We start from the raw sequence: 19,415 nt of genomic DNA, 5'->3' as shown, positions 1-19,415 counted from the left end.
CCTCATGCTAATTTGATGCCATCCATTTTTTGTAACTATTTAATCAATTTGTTAGACAACTTTTTATTTTGGAAAATTGGTTAAATACCCCTTTGGGGTGGGATTATCAGATGTGGGTTTTTTTTTGAACAAGGAAAACACCCATGTTCTGGATCCCAGCAGAGGGGGAAGGTTGTTTGGTTTGGACCTCTGTTTTCGTAACAGTCTTCCTTCCGTTTTCCCCTCTTCAATAAGGGGCTAAGAGTCAGGATCTGATACAGAAGTAATCTCGGTGATCAATTAATATTGTTGTGCCTTTGACAAAGCTGAAATACAGACCTGAATACCCTAATAAATTCTACCTGTGTGCAAGCCCTGTGTGAGAGTTGAATCACGAAAAAAGGAGGGTCAACATTAGGTTCTATCCATCTTAAAGGGACACCGGCTTATTATTTGTATTAAATTACCATCCAGATACGTTCAGAAACCTGCAAAGGTCTATAGGCTATATATATATATACATGTATGTATGTGCCTAACAGACGTGCTGCAAAGGTCAGGATCCTTAAAAAAAAGGCTTCACTGTGGGAGTAAATCATATAGACTTTTATTACTGCTGTGAATCACCATGTACATGAACAGAACTCTGAAAATAAACATATACATACATTACATACATGGAGTGATTAAAAGTAAAGCTACCTAATGTCCCAGTTTGCAGGGGACACTGCTGCTTTGGAGAGGTGTTTGCACTGCAGAGGCACAAATAGATCTCTCTCACTCTCCCCGCCTGCCAGGGTTTGGCCAATGGGTGGAAGAAGCGTAAAGCAAAGACATTTAGCTACAATAGCATTATACTCCCACACCATGAAAGCTCCTATCCTACAGGTAAATGATACCCTAATCTAATGTTAATAGCCAGATTTACACCCAGACCTGCCATGTTAATCCCTGCTGCCTTCTGACCAACAATAGCACACAGCAGCAGCATGGTTTATTTTCTCATAATCTTTTAAAGGCTAAAGAGCTTTAATAGCAGGAAGCTGCAGGGAACATATCTAGCTATTGATTAGCGGTCTTATAGGGTTTGCGATGTGAGGACAATCTCAGTACTGATAAATATTGTAACATGCTCATGTTAATGGGAGGCTTTATGAAACACAGTCAGGATGGTGTAAATGTCGCTGATGGTTCATTTCCATGCAGTAGAATTAGTAAATCATTCCAATTTAGGCCCATATTTACTAAGCAGTCTTCTGCCATTAGACACTTTCCTGCACTGCAGTCAATGGACCTGAATAGGCTAAAGGTGCCATTTAGAGACGTGCAAATCTTTGCACTATGCATTTGTATTTTTTGCCAATTTTAATAAAAACTCATTCCTGTCAAAACAGGATAATACTCAGAATAAATAGATACCTGGAACATTTTTAATTTGGATATTGAAAATATATTCAAAGGATTGAAATTTGCATATTTTCCATGTATCTCGGGTGTGTTGAGTTTTGATCACAGGTATCTCACCATATATTTGATAAAACTACATTGACTTAATGCATGGTGATCAGTTCCCAACCTCTGCTGTGAATAAGAGAGGGACAATTCTATATGGTTTGTGACCTTGGAGAAATGCTCTAGTGTCTTAAGACAGAGGAATGCTTAGTAAATATGATGTAAGATTATTGGTTATTAAACCTCCCTTTCCTTGCAAGCCACAAAATACCCAATATGGTCATAGTCTAACATGTGAGTATTTAATTTGCTTTTGTATTTCCCAGAACTCTTAATGATATACCCTGTGTCTCTAAGAGCTTTCTTTGCAAACTCCTCATCATAGGTCAGTGCGGAAAACTTGTGTTGGCCAATCATGTAATATGAAATGTTGAATGACGCAAACAGGATCAGATGCCCTCCCACCTTCAGAAATGATGACATTTTTTTCAGGTTGCTGAGATAACTGACATGATCTTTGCTAATAACGTCCAAGTACCAAACACTGATCAGCCCGTCTGCTTGTGGCACCACAACAGGGTCCAATGGGTTGGCTTTGGTGAAATCACATTTTACAACACGTTTGATTGCTCTTCTTACTTTTACTTCTTTCTCCTCCCATCCCTCACTGAAAAACAATGAATTATTTCTTCAGATAATTATGTAAAACATATACATTGCAGAATTACGTCTCTAGCACTCATCCACTTTTATAACTATCATATGTTTAAATTGTCTCTTTGCAACCTGATGCCAACTTAAGCGGGAAAACTGTACAATGTGGAAGGCACTTTATGTGTAGAGACTTGGAAGCTAAAACAGACCATGCAGCTACAGTATATTTCTTTGTATCCCATGTTCAGAGAACCTGTGTCTGTTCTGTCTCTGATGCTGAATAGGTTCTATAAAAAATATGATGCATTTAAGACATTATTTTTCCCTGAGCCTGTGACCTCAGTGTGATGGTAGGGAGTAGCCAGTCTTCATAATAAAGGTGAAGCCCGACTGGTTACCCCTGAAAACCGTGGGTCCAGGGCAGCTACTGTATGTTGCACCATAAGCCAGGGAAAATGTAATGTATATGAAATACCAGACCTGTTTGGAGTTTTACATGTTCCCTCTCCCCAATAAACATGAAACTTCGGTAGTGGGAGTTTTAAGTGCAATGTTTTGGGTCAAAATGTATTTCTTTTTTGTACTGTTGGAGTTTGGGGAACAAAGTTTGGGGGACAAAGTCCCGTAATTCTCTCCGACATGCAGGCATGATTTGTGGGTATGTGAGGTGAATTACTCAGGGGCTACACAGTGACCCATTTCCCACACAGGTATAATGTCCCCCAAGATATATAAGTTTATTTAAACAGTGTCTTAATATTGAATACAAACTGTATTAATGTCTATACAGTCAGCCTGGGCATCTACATAGGCGCTGGGTTTTCTGAATAGACATCAGAGTTCAAAGGAGAGAGGACGTCCAGAGGTGAAAAAAACATTTGGTGAGCGGGGAAGGGCGATATGCCAGGTCCAGAGAATAAATGGCACCCCGTTGTAACACGTTTTGGACTGCCAGACCTGGTGGAGCCTGCCCAGCGGGTGGCAGTGGGTTGGCTTGGGGAAGATTATGCTCATAGGCGCGTTTCCCATTGGCCAATTCATATTTCCCACTCGCCCGGCTTTTTGAGCCGGCTTGGCACGCCCCCTCCTCTGACGTCAGCAGCCAGACGAGCCCCTATTTCGATTGGCTGCTGGGGAAATTTTCCATGCTCTGACTGGTCGCCACTCTTACTTCCATGTTAAGGATAGCTTAGTGGAGGGTATGTAAGGAGACGGGGAGGTAGAGAACTAGACATTCTATGGCTGGTGGGCTTTTCAAAGTTGCTCTGTTTCGAATAGTAGAGCAGCCGGCTTAATTTTTGGAGCTAAGAAAGCCTGCCCAGCTGAGGCTTAGTCAGATGCGAAGTCCAAGTTCAATTTCTCTGAGCATTGCACTGTCTGACCTTAGGATGAATTTGCTGGGAAGATTGGCAACTGTCTTGAATGTTTTCCACTTTTGAATAATCTTTCTCAATGTAGAATGATGGACTACAAATTGTTTGGAAATGGCCTTATAACCCTTCCCAGATTGATGGGCAGCAGCAATTGCTTCTCTATGATCTTTTCTGATGTCTTTCCTCCTTAGCATTGTGTTAACACACATCTGAATGCTCCAGACCAGCAAACTGCTAAAACTTCGGCTTTTATAGAGGTGGTCACACTTGCTGATGATCAATAAATTAAGGGCATTTGATTAGCAGCACCTGTATGCTACTTAGCCTCTGAATTCCTATGGAAGCAGTAAGGGTGTACTTAGTTTTTCATACATAGCTTCTCCATTTTGGCTTTATTGTTGTTAAATAAATCATGACGGTGTAATATGTCATCTGTTGTTGTTCATCTGAGGTTGTATTTACCTAATTGTAAGGCCTGCTAAGGTACAGATGATTGTTATGATGTCCTGATATGTAAAACCATTGAATTCTAAGAGGGTGTACTTTCTTTTTCACACAACTGTATGTACTGTATATATTTATATACTTCACCTTTTCCCCTCAAGCTCACAGACAAACATAGCTGCATGAGAGCGATCCACGGCTCCTGGCTCCTTTTTTAACCATTTTTCTATTTCTCTTATGCTGACATCAGATGATTCTAACATAATGATCTCTTTGAAGTAATCACTGGCTGTCAGCAGCTGAAAAATTGAGGTACCAATGCTGAGATCTATCAGAGTGTCTCCTCTCACACAACCTGCAGAAAAAGGAAAACAATTATACACAAGCCTAGCAAGTGGAGAGAGCAGTATATGAACAATGCGTGTTAGCAGGAACCTTAAGGTCAGCCATGAGAATCTCTATTCTAAAGCAGGGGTGCACAATCTGGGGGGGGGGCGAGATTAACTGCGGGGTGCATAGGGTTTACAGAGGCCCCGCACACTTCCCGAAGGCACTTAAATTAAGTGCCGGGAAAGCGGCGAAGGACACTGTAAACTTTTCTTGCCATGGCAACGCGGAATCAAATAATGCTGTGGGATCATGTGATGTCACGTTGCTATGGAAACGTGACGTCATGCGCCCAGATGCCGGGAACCAAAGTAAGGAGTTGGTGGGGTGCACAGAGAGGAGGACAGCCGGCAGGGGGTACAGGGGAAAAAGATTGTGCTCCCCTGTTCTAAAGTATACTGGCCCAGGTGCAGTAAGCTCTGTTATATCAGGGCAAATATAGTTAGGGTACCAACATTACTAACGGACGTTATTTCCCCTGAGTTTAACGCATATCACAAAGGTAATTATACGCAAATACAATGGCCGTGATTTAACTCCTTCACGTAGGCTTAACATCAGGTTAAATTAGCAGTGACTTGCGTTACTTATAAAAAATGATGGCTCCGTAACATGTCTTAGATAATAAAAGGTGATGTTACCCCCACCCTGACCCTGAAATACGGGTAGTGCAGGAGAACGAGAGCCAGAGTCCTACTTTACTGGGTCCCAAGTGCAAATATGTTGCTGTGTTTTACAATAATGACATGTGATATGTTATCAGATTTTACTGCAATATCTCAATATTTAGCATCGCTACATTTTGTGAAGATTATTTAATATTCTGTCACTACCTGAACCAGCTGAGACACAGCACAGAGTGTCTAACACCTCCACTAATTAGGTACTAATTAATTCCCTCAATTATCTTTCTACCTCATGGCTGATTTCCCCATTGAGATAGGGGACACCATACTGTCACGGCCCCTTTTATTCTCCAACATCTCCGATTTTGTTTGGGTATTTTTTCCGAATGCCATGCACTTCACTGCGTTCATGCCGCATTCATGCCGAGACAGCGCTAATACAATAAAGGCGGCCGCGGCTTAAAATACCGGAACATACCGCATCAAGTACTGCATCTGCCTGCGGTTTTCAGAGTAGCGCTGATACGGCCGCACGAGGATAAAGGCGGCCTCCACCGTATAAGATATTTTATGTTTTTAAATGATTTGACCTATGACATTTCCCTTCATGACCAGAAACATTGGTCCAATTAAAAAATATTATATTAAATTATTCTAAATAATTTTTAAATTGGTGCATATAGTAATTGATAAAAATGTTAAATAACCTATTTCAATAATATACAAACCTGGAGTTAATATTTTAAATAGTTCACGTAAAGGATAGTGCAACAGTTCCTCTTTAGTATCAGTCTTATCAGCACCTGCATATGTTTCCATAAGATTTTTAGCATCAAATTCCTCATCATGATAGTGTTTATGGGGTGTGGATGCCATTATGAGTCTCCTCACACTTATAGATATCTCTGAGCCGCAGATGTTACTGACTGTTGTCCAATACCTGGTTGAGATGAAAAATATAATTGTCAAAGATTGCAGAGAACCTGCTGTAGTTCAAAGTTCCTGTAGCCGGGTTGGTTCTGAAGAAATTTAGAATTGTTGTACTGTAAGTTGTGAAAACTTTTAGGGGACTAATATTAAGGTTTTTCAATCGCAGATTAAATTATTCTATTTCATCTTTAAAGATCCCTAATGTTGGTCCCATGAAGGTATCACAATCTACAAGGAATTAACAGAGAATATATGACAGCTATTATGTAAAGATTAGCAGCGTGACCAATGTTTGCTAACCTCAAGCACTACTTATTTTATTTTAGATTCAATGTATTTATTATATCTGAGAATGTCTAGTGTGTCCAATAGTGAACTAGTGTTACATGTAAACTATTATGTCTCTTTCTCAGTTAGGTCCTGTAAACTAACCTGCATTTAATCAATAAATTTAATCATCGCAAAGCACTAAAGACCGAGATATTTTTAAATGTGTTATCCTCACATTGTATTAAGATGGGGTAAACGTATTAGCCCAGCTGCAGTTGTGCAAAAAAATAACAAGCTTATGAGGGGACTGGGGGATATTCAGTGTCATGCGGTTTTTGGAGACAAGCGGGAGACAAAAATGTAAATAAAATAAGATTATTAAACATCACAATGATTAAATGCTAATGTGAGACTTCTCATAACAAATAGTTTGTGTTATGTGACTTTCCCAAACTTACTGAGTTCTCTACATTAACCAGAAACCAGAGTTAAAGCAACAATCACATGTATTATACCTGAAAGATAAGTATTAAAAATGAAAGAAGCACAAAATGAACAATCAATAAAATATTAACCTCGAAAATAAGTTATTGTATCGTATGTCTTTATTTATATAGCCAGGAAAGAAGGATCCAGCGCTCCACGTTTTTTAAAATAAAGTAAATTTATTGTGCCACACAACATTTGGACCAATAGGTCTTTCTCAAGTGACTAGGCCTAGTCACTTGAGAAAGACCTACTGGTCGAAACGTTGTGTGGCACAATAAATTTACTTTATTTAAAAAACCGTGGAGCGCTGGATCCTTCTTTCCTGAGTATCACTTTGGAACATACCTGACAGGTAATTTAGTTTAACCCTTTGGCCAAAGCGTTGTAAGCTTGTGAGCCACGACAAGGCAGGCACCTGTTCGCAAGGCCTAACACTACCAAATAAAATACTAATATATCCTATTAGGATTAAAATTCTAATTTACCTCTATTAGGATATATAAGTATTTTAATGTGCATTTCTGTCATGTTGGATGTAGCATTGGGCTTCTCTGTCGTCTGTTGTATACATATGCCACGCTCAATAGCACTCCATTTTGACACTTATATACACCCCCTGTTCATCCCCATTTTTTGCCCCCCACCACCCCCCTTTTTTCTTTTCCCCACTCACCACTTCCGTGTTTTTTTGCTACATTTTTTAGTGTGCTTTATTCTATTGTGTTGTTGTCACTTTGCTCCTTGTATATAACTTGTGCATTTATTAAATACTTATTTGATTTGGCATTTCCCACTTTTTTGTATATTCTTCCTATAGTCAAAGCGTGCTGGAACTATTAGTACTGTTTGTAATTGTTTAGGAGGATATTGGGTCCTTCTTGTGTTTCTGTGCACCCTGCATTTAGCATATATTATCAAATTCCGTGAGTGCTGTCGATCATTACTGTTCTTGAGACGAGTAACATACAAACATACAGTATGAACAGTGACATTTCTTATTGGGATAAAACATATAGTATACTGCAGATTCGGAAAACCACAGCAGAAGGTATTACAAATGTTCAGTAATTTCTCTAAGGGAAACCCACAATGAAGCAACATATCTTTCACTGGCTATTAGAGATATCTCATAGCTACTATATGCACACTTACACATACAGTAGTATACTTACCACTTTTACTGCCTTGTGGATTGCAGGGTTCTGTTTAGAGCTGGACCTCTTCATTTAGGTTGCTTAGCTCTTGAGTTGTGACTCTTTTCTTGCCTTAATGTCACTTAATTTGTATTGAAGTGCCTGGATATCAAATTAGGTTATTGTAGGGGCTGTTACATTATATCCACCGCCCCTTGTTGTTACCATATTGTATTTAAATATATTCCTGCTCAGTGTATGGATGACAGGACATAGAGTATAACAAACAAACATGTGATACATGAAGTGTTTGTGAGATTATTTCAATCATGAATGTTATATTTGCCAAACATATTCAAGCTTCTGCTTCTGACAATCAGCTGATCGGTTACTCATTAAACATTGGGATTCTAGGAGATATTACTAAAATAATTAACCTTTCAGTTTCCCCGCTCCCTCCTCACTCCCTCCTTCCTGACCACACCAGAACAATATATGAGTAATAAAAGAATACCTAAGGGGTCTCTGGATTTTAAAATCTCCAACTTTTGAGCTTAACAATGATGTATTTATTAACTAATGGAACCACGCTTTAGATTGTTCCTTTGAATTCATGCAGCTACTAATATCACACAGGAGACAGTCCTTAAACAGAACAGATTATTACATGTGACGAAATTAAAAATACATTAGAGAAAATTGAATATTCAGATGAAATGCAGTTATTAGAGATAAAACTGAAAGAAAAATTAGAAAAGATAGAAAAGGAAGTCATACAGTAGAAACTAAACAGAGCAAATACAAAAGAGATTAAAAAAACTATGGAATGTAAACTACAGGAATTTGAAAAAATCAGGGAAAACTGGACTAATACCACAACAACCAAAACATGTGGAAAAATAATTACAAGAAAAGGAGACAATTTAATAATGATACAGAGAACTACAAGAGATACATCTAAACATGGAACCATGCAAAGAGAACCTGAGTGACAGGAAGTTCCAAATAGGAAGAATTATCAAAATAGAAATAACTACGGTCATTATAGAGAAAATAAACCCACTTTTGAACATAGAAGAAATACTAATACATATTACAACAGATTTGAACCATTATTTCACAACAGAAATAGTCAGGAAGATCTAGGAAGAGAAAAAATATATTCCAAATATACTCCAGAATATGGGAATAAAAATAACCAATAAAGAATATCACTTGTGAGCACATTCACATGTCTTAGACAGGTCTGCACCCCTGCATTTCAACCATTATCACCTAGCATACAGTGGATCCACTGCAGCAAGGGATACTGGGAAACGACATGCAAATGACCACACAATGTATTACCTTTTGCCTGAAAAACCATTTATATTGAGCCCATATAAGCAAATGCAATGCTGTTCACACAACTTTTTTTTTATAACTTGTATTTTATTGAAATAATTGTGCATGAAATACAATAAGACACACATTACATAGTTGTTTTGTGCATCACAATAAATTAAATACAATCATTAGGACATATTGTACTGTATAAATCAGGGTTTCCACGGCTTTTCGCGCCCTACAGAGCCGTGGAGAACGGGGTAAAACCGGTATTGGGGATAACGGTGGAGAGAGAAAAAAAAGGGGGGGGGGATGGGGTAGTGGAAGGAGGATTAGGGGTTGGGAAAGGGGATGGGGAGGGATGATATCTATTAATAGATTTTGGTACCACTGAGACAAGTAGATTATTCCAACTATCGGCAGCAATATGTGGGTATGAGCTTATGACAGATGTGAGAGATGGAATATTTTGGGGTCTTTGTAGTCACCCACTCCTAAGGGAGAATGCATCTATCGCTATCATTGCCAAATTGTGTTACGCTCAACCCCGGGTATGTCTGTCTGTGCCAACCATGGCAACCAGACGTTTAGATAATTGTCACCAGTGTCTTTAACTAGACTCGTTAACTTTTCCATCTGGCAAATAAACCACATGCGATTCTGAATCTTTGGGATGTTTGGTATGTCGGGGCGTTTCCATAATGCTGCGATCTCACACCTCGTTGCAATTCCAAAATGAGCAATTCATTTATTTTGTGATTTTGATAGATCTTTTAGAGGTCTGTTCAGGAGGAACAGCCAAGGATCTGGGGGAATAGTAAGGTCAAAAATCCTCTGTATCCAATTCCTGATCTTTTCCCATATTTGGGCTATTCGTGGGCAAGACCACAGCATATGTAACAAGTTGGCCATTCCCCCGCCCTGCTTGGGGCACAATGGGGAGGAACCTGGCACGAACTTAGATAATTTGAGTGGGGTGAGGTACCATCTCATAAGTACTTTATATGCGTTCTCCTTTAGTGTGGTGCATATAGAGCTTTTTGCCGTAGCTAAGAATATGGTGTTCCATTCGTCATCCTCCCGGGACTATCCCAAGTCTATCTCCCATTTGGTTTCTAAATGCTGTGGTGTGTTGGTGTGAGACTAAGGAATCGACTACCTCTCCGTATATCGTTGATATAAGTCCCTTAGTGTCGGTTTCTGCCCGACAGAGCTTTTCAAATTTTGTCAAAGGGGGGTACGGGGCCAATTTGTTATAGAATGCTCTTATCTGGAAGTATCTAAAGAATTCTGCATGGGGTATATTTTGTTCTGATCTGATATGATCGAATGTTTTCATTTTTAGATTATAACCCTCCAGGTCTTTGATCCTATTTTATCCTTTTGATCTCCAAATTGAACTATTGTTGCCTATTAGGCCTGGTGCGAACCTCGGATTATTCCATAGGGGGGACATCAGGGAGTTGACTGATGTGAGAGAATTCTTAATTTTCGAAGCTTCCCAGACCGATAGCGAGTTGGTCATTGAGGTGAGCAGCAAATCGATGTGTTTTCTGGTACTTTTAGGTAGCCAAATTAAACTGCTACGGTCCAATGGGGAACAAGCAGCACCTTCCAGCTCCACCCACCTTTTCAATTTAGGGTCGGAGTGACATTGTATAATATACATTGTATAATAATTGCGCCGCTTTATAATATGATAACAGGCAGGGTACCGCTAAGCCTCCCGCTATAGTAGATCTTTTCATATTTGTTTTATTGACTCTCAGTTTTTTTCCCCTTCCAGATAAACTTAGACATTTCAGACTGAAGCGAGAGTATATCTTTCAGTTTGAGTGACAATGGTAAAGTTTGGAAGAGGTATAGGATACGGGGGAGTAAATTTATTTTAATGCTATGTACCTATCCAAGAAATTTTCTTGGAGGCCCATCTGGAGAGGTCCTTTTTCAATGACCGAATCAGGTTGGGATAATTTGCGGTATAGATATTTTTAGCACTTGTTATGTGAATCCCTAAATATTTTATGGATTTCTTTTGCCAGTTAAATTGAAAGTTCAACTTTAACAATTTCTCGGTGTGGCTATGGAGATTATTGTTTAGAGCTTCCGATTTGGATTGATTTATTTTAAATCCAGAGACTTTGGTCTAGTAGGTCAAATAGGTTTGGTAGGGAGGTGAGGGGTTTTGAGATAATTAATAAGATATCATCAGCATACAGGGCCGCTTTGTGTGATTGTGAGTATGCGTTTAACCTTGAGATATCTGGATTGTCTTGGATGTGCGCCGCCAAAGGTTCGAAAAATAGGGCAAACAGGAGAAGGGATAAAGGGCACCCCTGTCTCGTGCCGCTCTGAATCTGGAATGGGAGTGAGGGGAAACCCTGATGTATAACCTTGGCTGTTGGGCCTGAGTATAGAGACATAATTGCTCCACTCACCCGACCCCCGAATCCAAATGCTGCGAGTGTTTCTTTAAGATATGGCCAGCCAATCCTATCAAAAGCTTTTTCCGCATCCCGACTTAATAACATACTTTGATTGTTATTTTTGTTTGCCAATTCAAGCAGATCAATAAATCGTCGGGTATTGTCCGCTGCCTGCCGCCCCTTGATAAAGCCGACTTGATCTGGATGTATAGTCTGGGTAGGATTAGACTCAATCTATTGGCCAGAAGTTTAGCAAATAATTTGATATCAGTATTAATTAAGGATATAAGTCTATAACTTTTACTATTCAGCGGATCCTTACCAGTCTTATATATTAGTGATATTGACGCTCGCAGCATGTCTCCGGGGATTGGGGCTCCCGCTAAAATCGCGTTGAACATGTGGAGCAGCCTTGGGGCAAGTAATTCCGAGAATTTCTTATAGTAAAGCCCCGAGAAACCATCCGGACCAGGTGCCTTTGATGATTTGAGTTCTTTGATAGCTTGTGACACTTCTTCTAAAGTGAAGTCAGCGCCTTGCTTTTCTCTATCGCTCTCCGTTAATCTCTCTAGCTTTGAGCTGGCCAAGAAATCTCTTAATGCCTTGCTCGTTTTGCTGTTATGTGCCACTTTCTTCCCATCATATAAGGAACCATAAAAAGAACCAAATTCTTCTACTATCTTTGGGGGTTGGCTGTGTGGATGCCAGATTTTAAGCGTAAAGCTTGGATATTAAACTTGGATTGTCTCTCTTTTAACGCTCGTGCTAGCATCGTATCTGGCCTGTTAGCTTTTTCATAAAACTTTCTCTTTGACGAGCTTAATGAGTTATCGGCCCTGGACGTTAATAACATATTCAGTTCAATTTTGGTATCTTTTAATGCCTCAAATGTTTGTTTGTCTCGGTGAGTTTTGTGAGATATTAGTAGAGAGTGGAGTTTATCTTGGAGAATAATAATTTTAGCATCTCTCTCCCGTTTTCTTTTAGTGGTGATGCTGATTAATAGGCCCCTTAATGTTGCTTTGTGAGCTTCCCATAAAGTAATATGAGATTCCACAGAGCCTGTGTTTAGTGTAAAGAATAGTTCAATATCTTGACCTACTGTATAGCATTGCAAATTTCGGGTATCTTTAAGATTGACTCGTTGAGTTTCCAGTTCGCCCCCGGTCTAAAAGCTTGAATTTTGTTGCACCGTAGCTCTATTGGCGCATGGTCGGACCATGAAATATCGTGGATCTCGGAGCGAGCGACCATAGGAACCAATTGACCTGAAACGAAGAAGTAATCGATTCTGCTATATGATGTGTGTGGGTGGGAGTAGAATGTATAATCTTTACTCGTCGGGTGTGTCTCTCTCCATATATCCACTAATTGGTTATCCCTTATGTTTTTGAAGAGGGAAGAATGTGCCTTTTTGTTGTCTGAATCTTTTCCTCCCGATCTATCTAGAGACGCTTGCATTACGATATGGAAATCACCTGCAAGGATGATGCTACCTTGAGATATTGAACTTAGGATTCGGAAGAATTTATTAAAGAATGCGGCGTCTTGTATACAAGGGGCATATAGGGATGCTAAAGTGATATATTGTTCATGTATAGTGCCTACAAGTATGAGAAATCGACCTTCCGCATCTTTTTTAATTGTTTGGACTACAAATGGGATTTTGTTACTGAAGAGTATGGCTACTCCGCGCTTTTTGGTAGATGCTGAAGCTGTATAAAACTGGGAGAAGCCCTTGTCTAAGAATTTGGGTGTATTGTTTTTATTAAAGTGAGTCTCCTGGAGGAGTAGCACCTCAGCTTGTTTTCTCCTATAGTCGGAGAAGGCTAGCCTTCTTTTTATTGGGCTATTAAAGCCCTTAACGTTGTGTGAAATTAGGGTTAATGCCATCTTTTATTAAAGAGAAGGTGCGATGTGTCACAAGGTGAATACTCACTGCTGATGTTGAATCTTATATTTCCCGTTGAAATTCTTTCTTTACCTTTTTCTGCTTGAATCTGTGGGACGACTCTTGATACCCAGTATCCTGAGAGTATGGGTGGGGGGGGGGGTGGCGGTGGGGAGGGGTTAGACGGACCGGGAAATCTACATGAAGGGTAAAACAAAATAAATTAATTAATATACAAAATAAGAAAAGTGAAAACAGGGATGGAAAAAAAGGAAAGACAAGAGCTCGCCTCGGGGGCCCCCGAGGACGGCTCCTGCGCCCAGAGGGACGGTCTTCAGGCATCATCACCTGGATGAGCCAGCCTCCAAAATTGGAGTCAGATCTCCCTGGGTCCCTTGTTTTTGGAGACCACAATGGAGAACATATATGCCATGACGAGGCTGGGCCCGTCGGCATTCTTCTAATAATAAGACAAAACTGCGGCAGATAAATTGAACATATTAAACATGTTAAACAACTTAAACTTTAAACTTTAAATAGTGGAGTATAATGCTTTCTGCTAGAGAACGTAAAACTCTATGTGGAACTGACCCATACCCTAGTGAGCCCCCCCACCCTTCTCCCTGCAAGGTAAAAGCTGAATGCCCCATTCTTATAGTGGAGCCAGAGCAGAGTCAGAGTTAATGTAGAAATTCAGCAAACCACCATTCGAGCTAAATGGAGAGATGATAGCGAGTCTGTTATAGAGATACATTGGCAGTTCTTAAAGTACTTTAATGGGTGGTATTGCTTAATGTTGCCAAGTGTTAATAGCCCAAAGAGATAGGAGATTTCCCTGGACCAAATTCAATTGGGACCAGTACAAAAGGAAAGTGGCTGAATTGAGTGATTCTTTTCAATTAAACCTTGGAGGTAATACAGTACAGCTGTGTGTCAGTGGTGAGTATTAGGGAGTCAGTAGGTGTTAGAGGATGTTCTAAACTGACCTAGCCAGGACATATATGGAATACATATCAATTATATGTATATATAGAGGGTACCGACAGATTTGATGTGTGAGTATTGTATGGATAATACATCAATGGGGTTAAGATGATAGTCTTCTACCTGGGGGGGCCTAGATATGGCCAAATATAAACATAGTATATAATTAAATAAATACATACATATATAAATCATACTTAGATAGAGAAAAGACCGATAGTAAAATAACACACAATAAAGTGACATGTAACCATGTAAATAAGCCAATGATTTAAAAAAAAAAAAAAGGGGGGAATTTGATTAATTAATTTAAAGGCTTTAGTTAACTCTTCTCTATATATATAACTTATTTAACTCTTATATATGTTATATGTTATATCTATATGCTTCTATATACTTCGCACCGTGTGGCGTAGTATCCAGACAATTTCTATATATATTCTATACACACCCCATCCTACACAGCATTATACTGTACTATGTCACCTCAAACCATATATCCCGTGTCTATATACATGTAAATGTTCGACACGTGTTCAACCCATATACATAAATATATATGTGCACAAAGCGCTGCTTCATGTTATATCATATACCACAGTCTATCATTTTATGCATATAATATATGACACATATTCTAGCATATACCTACCCACACACTTTTACACATACAGGTATGTACAGCCATACACAGGTACGTACGTGAAGACACATATATCCATACATATATACATACATACATACACACGTTCACATCCATATATACATACACATACATACCCGTGCATCCACATGAACCCGTGTATTGTGTTAGTTTATTAGTTTGTTAATTTATTAGTGTGTGTTGTGTATTGTAGTGCATTAGTGGGGTGGTTACTGGGGAGAACGCCACTGTATTGTGGCTCTCTATTTCGGTGAGTCACGGAGGGCTGGTGTGCCTCCGGTCCGGCTTCTTCCTTCCATCTCTGGCTCCTCCTGCATCCGGGTCTTTGATGACGTCAGCGGCGGCCATCTTGGTGGTGGCGTCGGACAGAAAGGATATCCTGGATCTCATGAGAGGGGGCAGCGTGATGACGACGTCATACCCACTTTCGCGCCATCTTTATTGCAGCTTCCGCTCCGCTCCAGGAAGGGTCAAGGTAAGATGGCCGCCGTTCTGAGGTGGTGTGCGGATCAGCTCCTGGCAGGGAACGGGATCCCGAGGTCGGAGGTAAGTCCAGATACTAGCGGGGAATGGTATATTGATAGGGATACGTTGCAGCTCCTCTTGAGAGTAGGGGAAACGTAGGGAAAAGCTCAAAATCATGAGGAATGGGTTCACTCAGAGCCTGATGTCTCAGGAGCGGTGTTGTTTTTTGTTTTGTTGGCTCCCACTTTGTTCCACGAAGGGCCAGGGGTGCTGTTAGAGGCAGATGGTTGGCTTGATGGTGGGGAACCTGGCATGCTTCGGGTGGCTCCGGTGAAACCCAGTTTAGTTAGGAAGCCCTCTCCTTCTTCAGGTTTCCTTAGTGTGTGAGCCACTCCATTTTTGATAGAGAGAAGAGCACACGGGAACAACCATCGGTATTTAATGTTATTCTCTCGGAGCACTCGTGTGGTAGGGGCCAGGGCTCTTCTTTTCATAAGGGTGGCCGGGGCCAGGTCCTGGAATACCTGGAGCTTAATCCCTTCAAACTCCAGTGACCTGGCTTCCCGGGCAATTCTGCAGACTTCTTCCTTGGTGTGGAAGTGATGGAACCTGGAGACGATGTCCCTGGGGGGGTCTCCACTCTGTGGTTTCCCTCGTAGTTCTGTATGGCACCGGTCCAGCCTTATCTCTGTCTCTGGTTTGTCCGGATAGAGGTGCTCCAACCATCTGAGAGTAAAATCCTCTGGGTCTGTGATATTCTCAGGGACACCACGCAGTCTGATGTTACATCCCCGGTCGCGGTTCCCTGCGTCTTCTGCTTTGTCCTCGAGGAACTTGACCTTATCAGTTAGAGAGGATATTTGTTCTTGTGTGTGAGTGATGGCATCCATTGATTCATCTGCTTTTGTTTCGAGAGTGTCAGTTCTCTCGCCCAGGGCATCTAAGTCCTTTCTGAGGGCCCATAACTCAGATTTGAAAAACTTTTTCATTTGTGAGCAGAATTCTTTCAGATCCTTTCTGCGCACCACTTCTTCATCTCCCTCGTCCTCTGTAAAAGGATCCGTTTCAGGGTCTTTGCTAGCAGGCTGAGTGGGAGACTCCATCTTGTCCTGCTTATCGGATGGGGGCACCGCTCTCCTTCTAAAATAAGTAGAAACCGTCTGGCTCTTTGTGCGGGCAGCTTTGCCTGAAGCCATCTCTGCTGTTTTAGGCAGGTTGTGCAGTATAATAAGCTGGGGAGTTTTTGAATCTGCCGCTTATATTATACTTATGAATGCTGACAGGTGAGGAGCACTGGAATCAGGACTCCATTCACCTCAGCATCGCGCATGCGCCTGTCGTTCACACAACTTTTAAGCACAGCATGGGATTAGATGCAAAGCCAGTCAAACCATTCACAGAGATTTTTTTTTTTTTTGCAAGCTCGGGCGTGATAGTGATCACTCAAAAAAAACGTGCCATATGGTCCACAAAGGGTACCAGGTGCTCCCTACTTTTGACAGTCCTCTCCGAAGATTGATCTAGTCCTTGATCTTTCCAGTGTTTCTTCAGCTTTGAGGGCCCAAAAGATGTCTGGCATGTCATTTGGCATCTTCATCCAAAGCATAAGGATCCTCTTGCTCGTTCCCTCTCGGCCAAAAGGCCAGGCAAATGGGTCCAAGTTCCAGTGGGTCTTCAGCCGAAGCCTAGCGTCTCAACTGTGTCTCCTCTTCCTCTTTCCCTCCTCAGCAAGAAGGCCAGGCAGGTGGGTCTGAGTCCACTCAGAGCGAACCCCATGTAATCTTCTCTCTCAGATGAGAGAGGGGTAATTACTGACAGGCACATAGTCTTTACTCTCTCCGAAGCAATATTGGTGAAAAAGAGTGTTGTCTAGTAGCGCTCAAATCTAAATTGTGATCCTCCAAATGAGGATCTTAATAAACAATGCAATAAAGTGAATTTAAAGTGATTTAAATAAATCTTATAGTATTTAGTGACTATAAAAAAAAAAAAAAAAAAAAAATTTGTGTAAATAATTATCTTAGTACGATGCTGCTCAACTTTAATCCAGGATTTCTTTCTTAATCCTCATGATTTAGCGATGTCCGAGTCAGGGTTTACTTTGAGCACTTTAGCACTGTATCGCACAGAGCACTAAAGCACTCAGCACTATGAATTTCGGTTGTGGTTTTTTTTTCCCGCGTTGGGTTGTTAGTCACCTGTCTTGCTTCGGAGAGATGTCCAAGGTGGTTAGGGAGCGCAATAACATGAAAAAGAAGAAACATATACAAAATAGTGCAATATGTCTACAACTTCAGATATGGAATCCAAATCTCATTCATCCAATGAATTAGATACTCACAGATTACTCTGTGGCTACATGTATATAAAGGTATCTTTAAAGTTGCAGGTTATTTTTCTTTACAACAACCCCAATGATGTGCAGTTCAGGGAGGTGTCTTTACCGCTTGCAGTGATAAGAGAAAAGAGCAGACATAGTATAGAGTGTATTGAAATTTATATCTGAGTAAAATATTGCCAGATTCACTCACATGGTTCCAAAGTAAATAAAGCAGTTTGATCTAAATGATCTACGCCGCCGACGGAGGTTCCGGAGCAGTCTCCCCACCCGATACACTGGAGGGTTCCCGTCTCACGTCTCTCACGTCTCTCGTACTTCCGGGTTACAGGGAAATCTCGCGGCGGTTCAGAGTCAGTTGGTGATACTCTCGGTAACACTCTACGCGTTTCTCCTCATCCGAGATTTCTTCAGGAGTGTGGACACGTGACGACGTGCTCCGATCCCCAGGTGCGAGTCAGCACTGCTAAGTGCCCCCTGCAGCCTATGGGAACCTCGCAGCCACAGAGGCCGCGCCTCTGCTCCACCTCCCTTCCTACTGGTTCCTGTTCCCTTTATAAACGGTTCTGTCATTTAGTCTTTGCTCAGCATAACCACTTGTAGCCTTGTTGCTTCCACGTCAGTTGTGCCTTGCCTTGTTCAGTCTGGTTTTGCAGATAAACCTTTTGTGTACTGTGACAAACGCCCCTCTTTTGTAGTGCTGACGTCTGTCTGGGTTCTTCCCGACACAGTCTTCTAGGGTTATTTAATACAAAAACAGGATCATGCAAAGTATTAAGCTGCTTAACTCAGGCTTCTGCCTGCTTTATTTTCATCCAAGTAAGGTACTGCAGCTTTAACATGTGTAGGTTAGAGGTACTCAGATACTTTCATTCAGCAGTTCACTCATTTCATTGTTACAGTATTTCCCACACTGTTATTTCAAGTAAAAAGAAACCAAATTATATAAACAAAATCCTATCCCTTTCAGGGATCTAACTACACATAGAATCAGTCTCTCTAACCGCTGCTGGCCAACTAACCTGGTTCCCCAGCTTAAAACAATGCTCTCTCATTTAGGGTCACTTAGATACAGCACAGTCTTTTAGCAACAGCAGTAAACATTTGTTTGGTCTTATCTGTTAGTGGTGGGAACTCGGTCCCGTGTCCAGGCAAATCCTCTGGTACTGTGATACTTGGAGGGGCCGTCAACCCCGAAACTGGAAACAGGGGAGCAGCGATACCCCCAGCCTCCAGGCTCTAAGGAGAGAGAGTCAAATGCAAAACCTCTCTGCTCTAAATACCTGTGCATGTGATTAGAAGAGCAGGTGAGGGAGAACTAGAGCCATTGTAATCTGTGGTCTGGATTTTCCATCCAGCTGCCTGAGTTAATGGGAAGCTGTGGAACGGATCATTTTTAGCTATTCCTGCACTTTCTGCTCTAAAATGGGGCAGAAAGCTGCCTAACATCTTTGGACTATGTCACATATCCCCCTCCCCAGCTCACACCTACTGGGGTGAGCGGCCATGGACCTCACTGGGGTGAGCGTCCTACCTGAAATACTTGAGCTAACTGCTCAGTACAACATTAAGTATTTACATGAC

At 41.0% G+C, this 19,415-nt stretch overlaps 1 protein-coding gene across 1 annotated transcript; it reads right to left on the bottom strand.

Moving 5' to 3' along the window:
* Nucleotides 1-598: 598 nt before the first annotated feature.
* LOC142496454 (nicotinamide N-methyltransferase-like) lies at nucleotides 599-7,938 on the bottom strand. The gene is made up of 4 exons (XM_075603149.1): nucleotides 7,777-7,938; nucleotides 5,644-5,855; nucleotides 4,050-4,257; nucleotides 599-2,098 (listed from the first exon to the last, which is right to left on the bottom strand). Exons 2-4 carry the CDS (start codon nucleotides 5,789-5,791, stop codon nucleotides 1,669-1,671), a joined length of 786 nt encoding a protein of 261 aa, XP_075459264.1. The 5' UTR covers nucleotides 5,792-5,855; nucleotides 7,777-7,938; the 3' UTR covers nucleotides 599-1,668.
* Nucleotides 7,939-19,415: the final 11,477 nt, after the last annotated feature.

Source organism: Ascaphus truei, chromosome 6 (assembly GCF_040206685.1).
Source record: "Ascaphus truei isolate aAscTru1 chromosome 6, aAscTru1.hap1, whole genome shotgun sequence".
Taxonomy (NCBI): domain Eukaryota; kingdom Metazoa; phylum Chordata; class Amphibia; order Anura; family Ascaphidae; genus Ascaphus; species Ascaphus truei.
The sequence above is the reverse complement of the archived record's forward strand: the minus strand, read 5'-3'. Positions and strand labels throughout refer to the sequence as shown.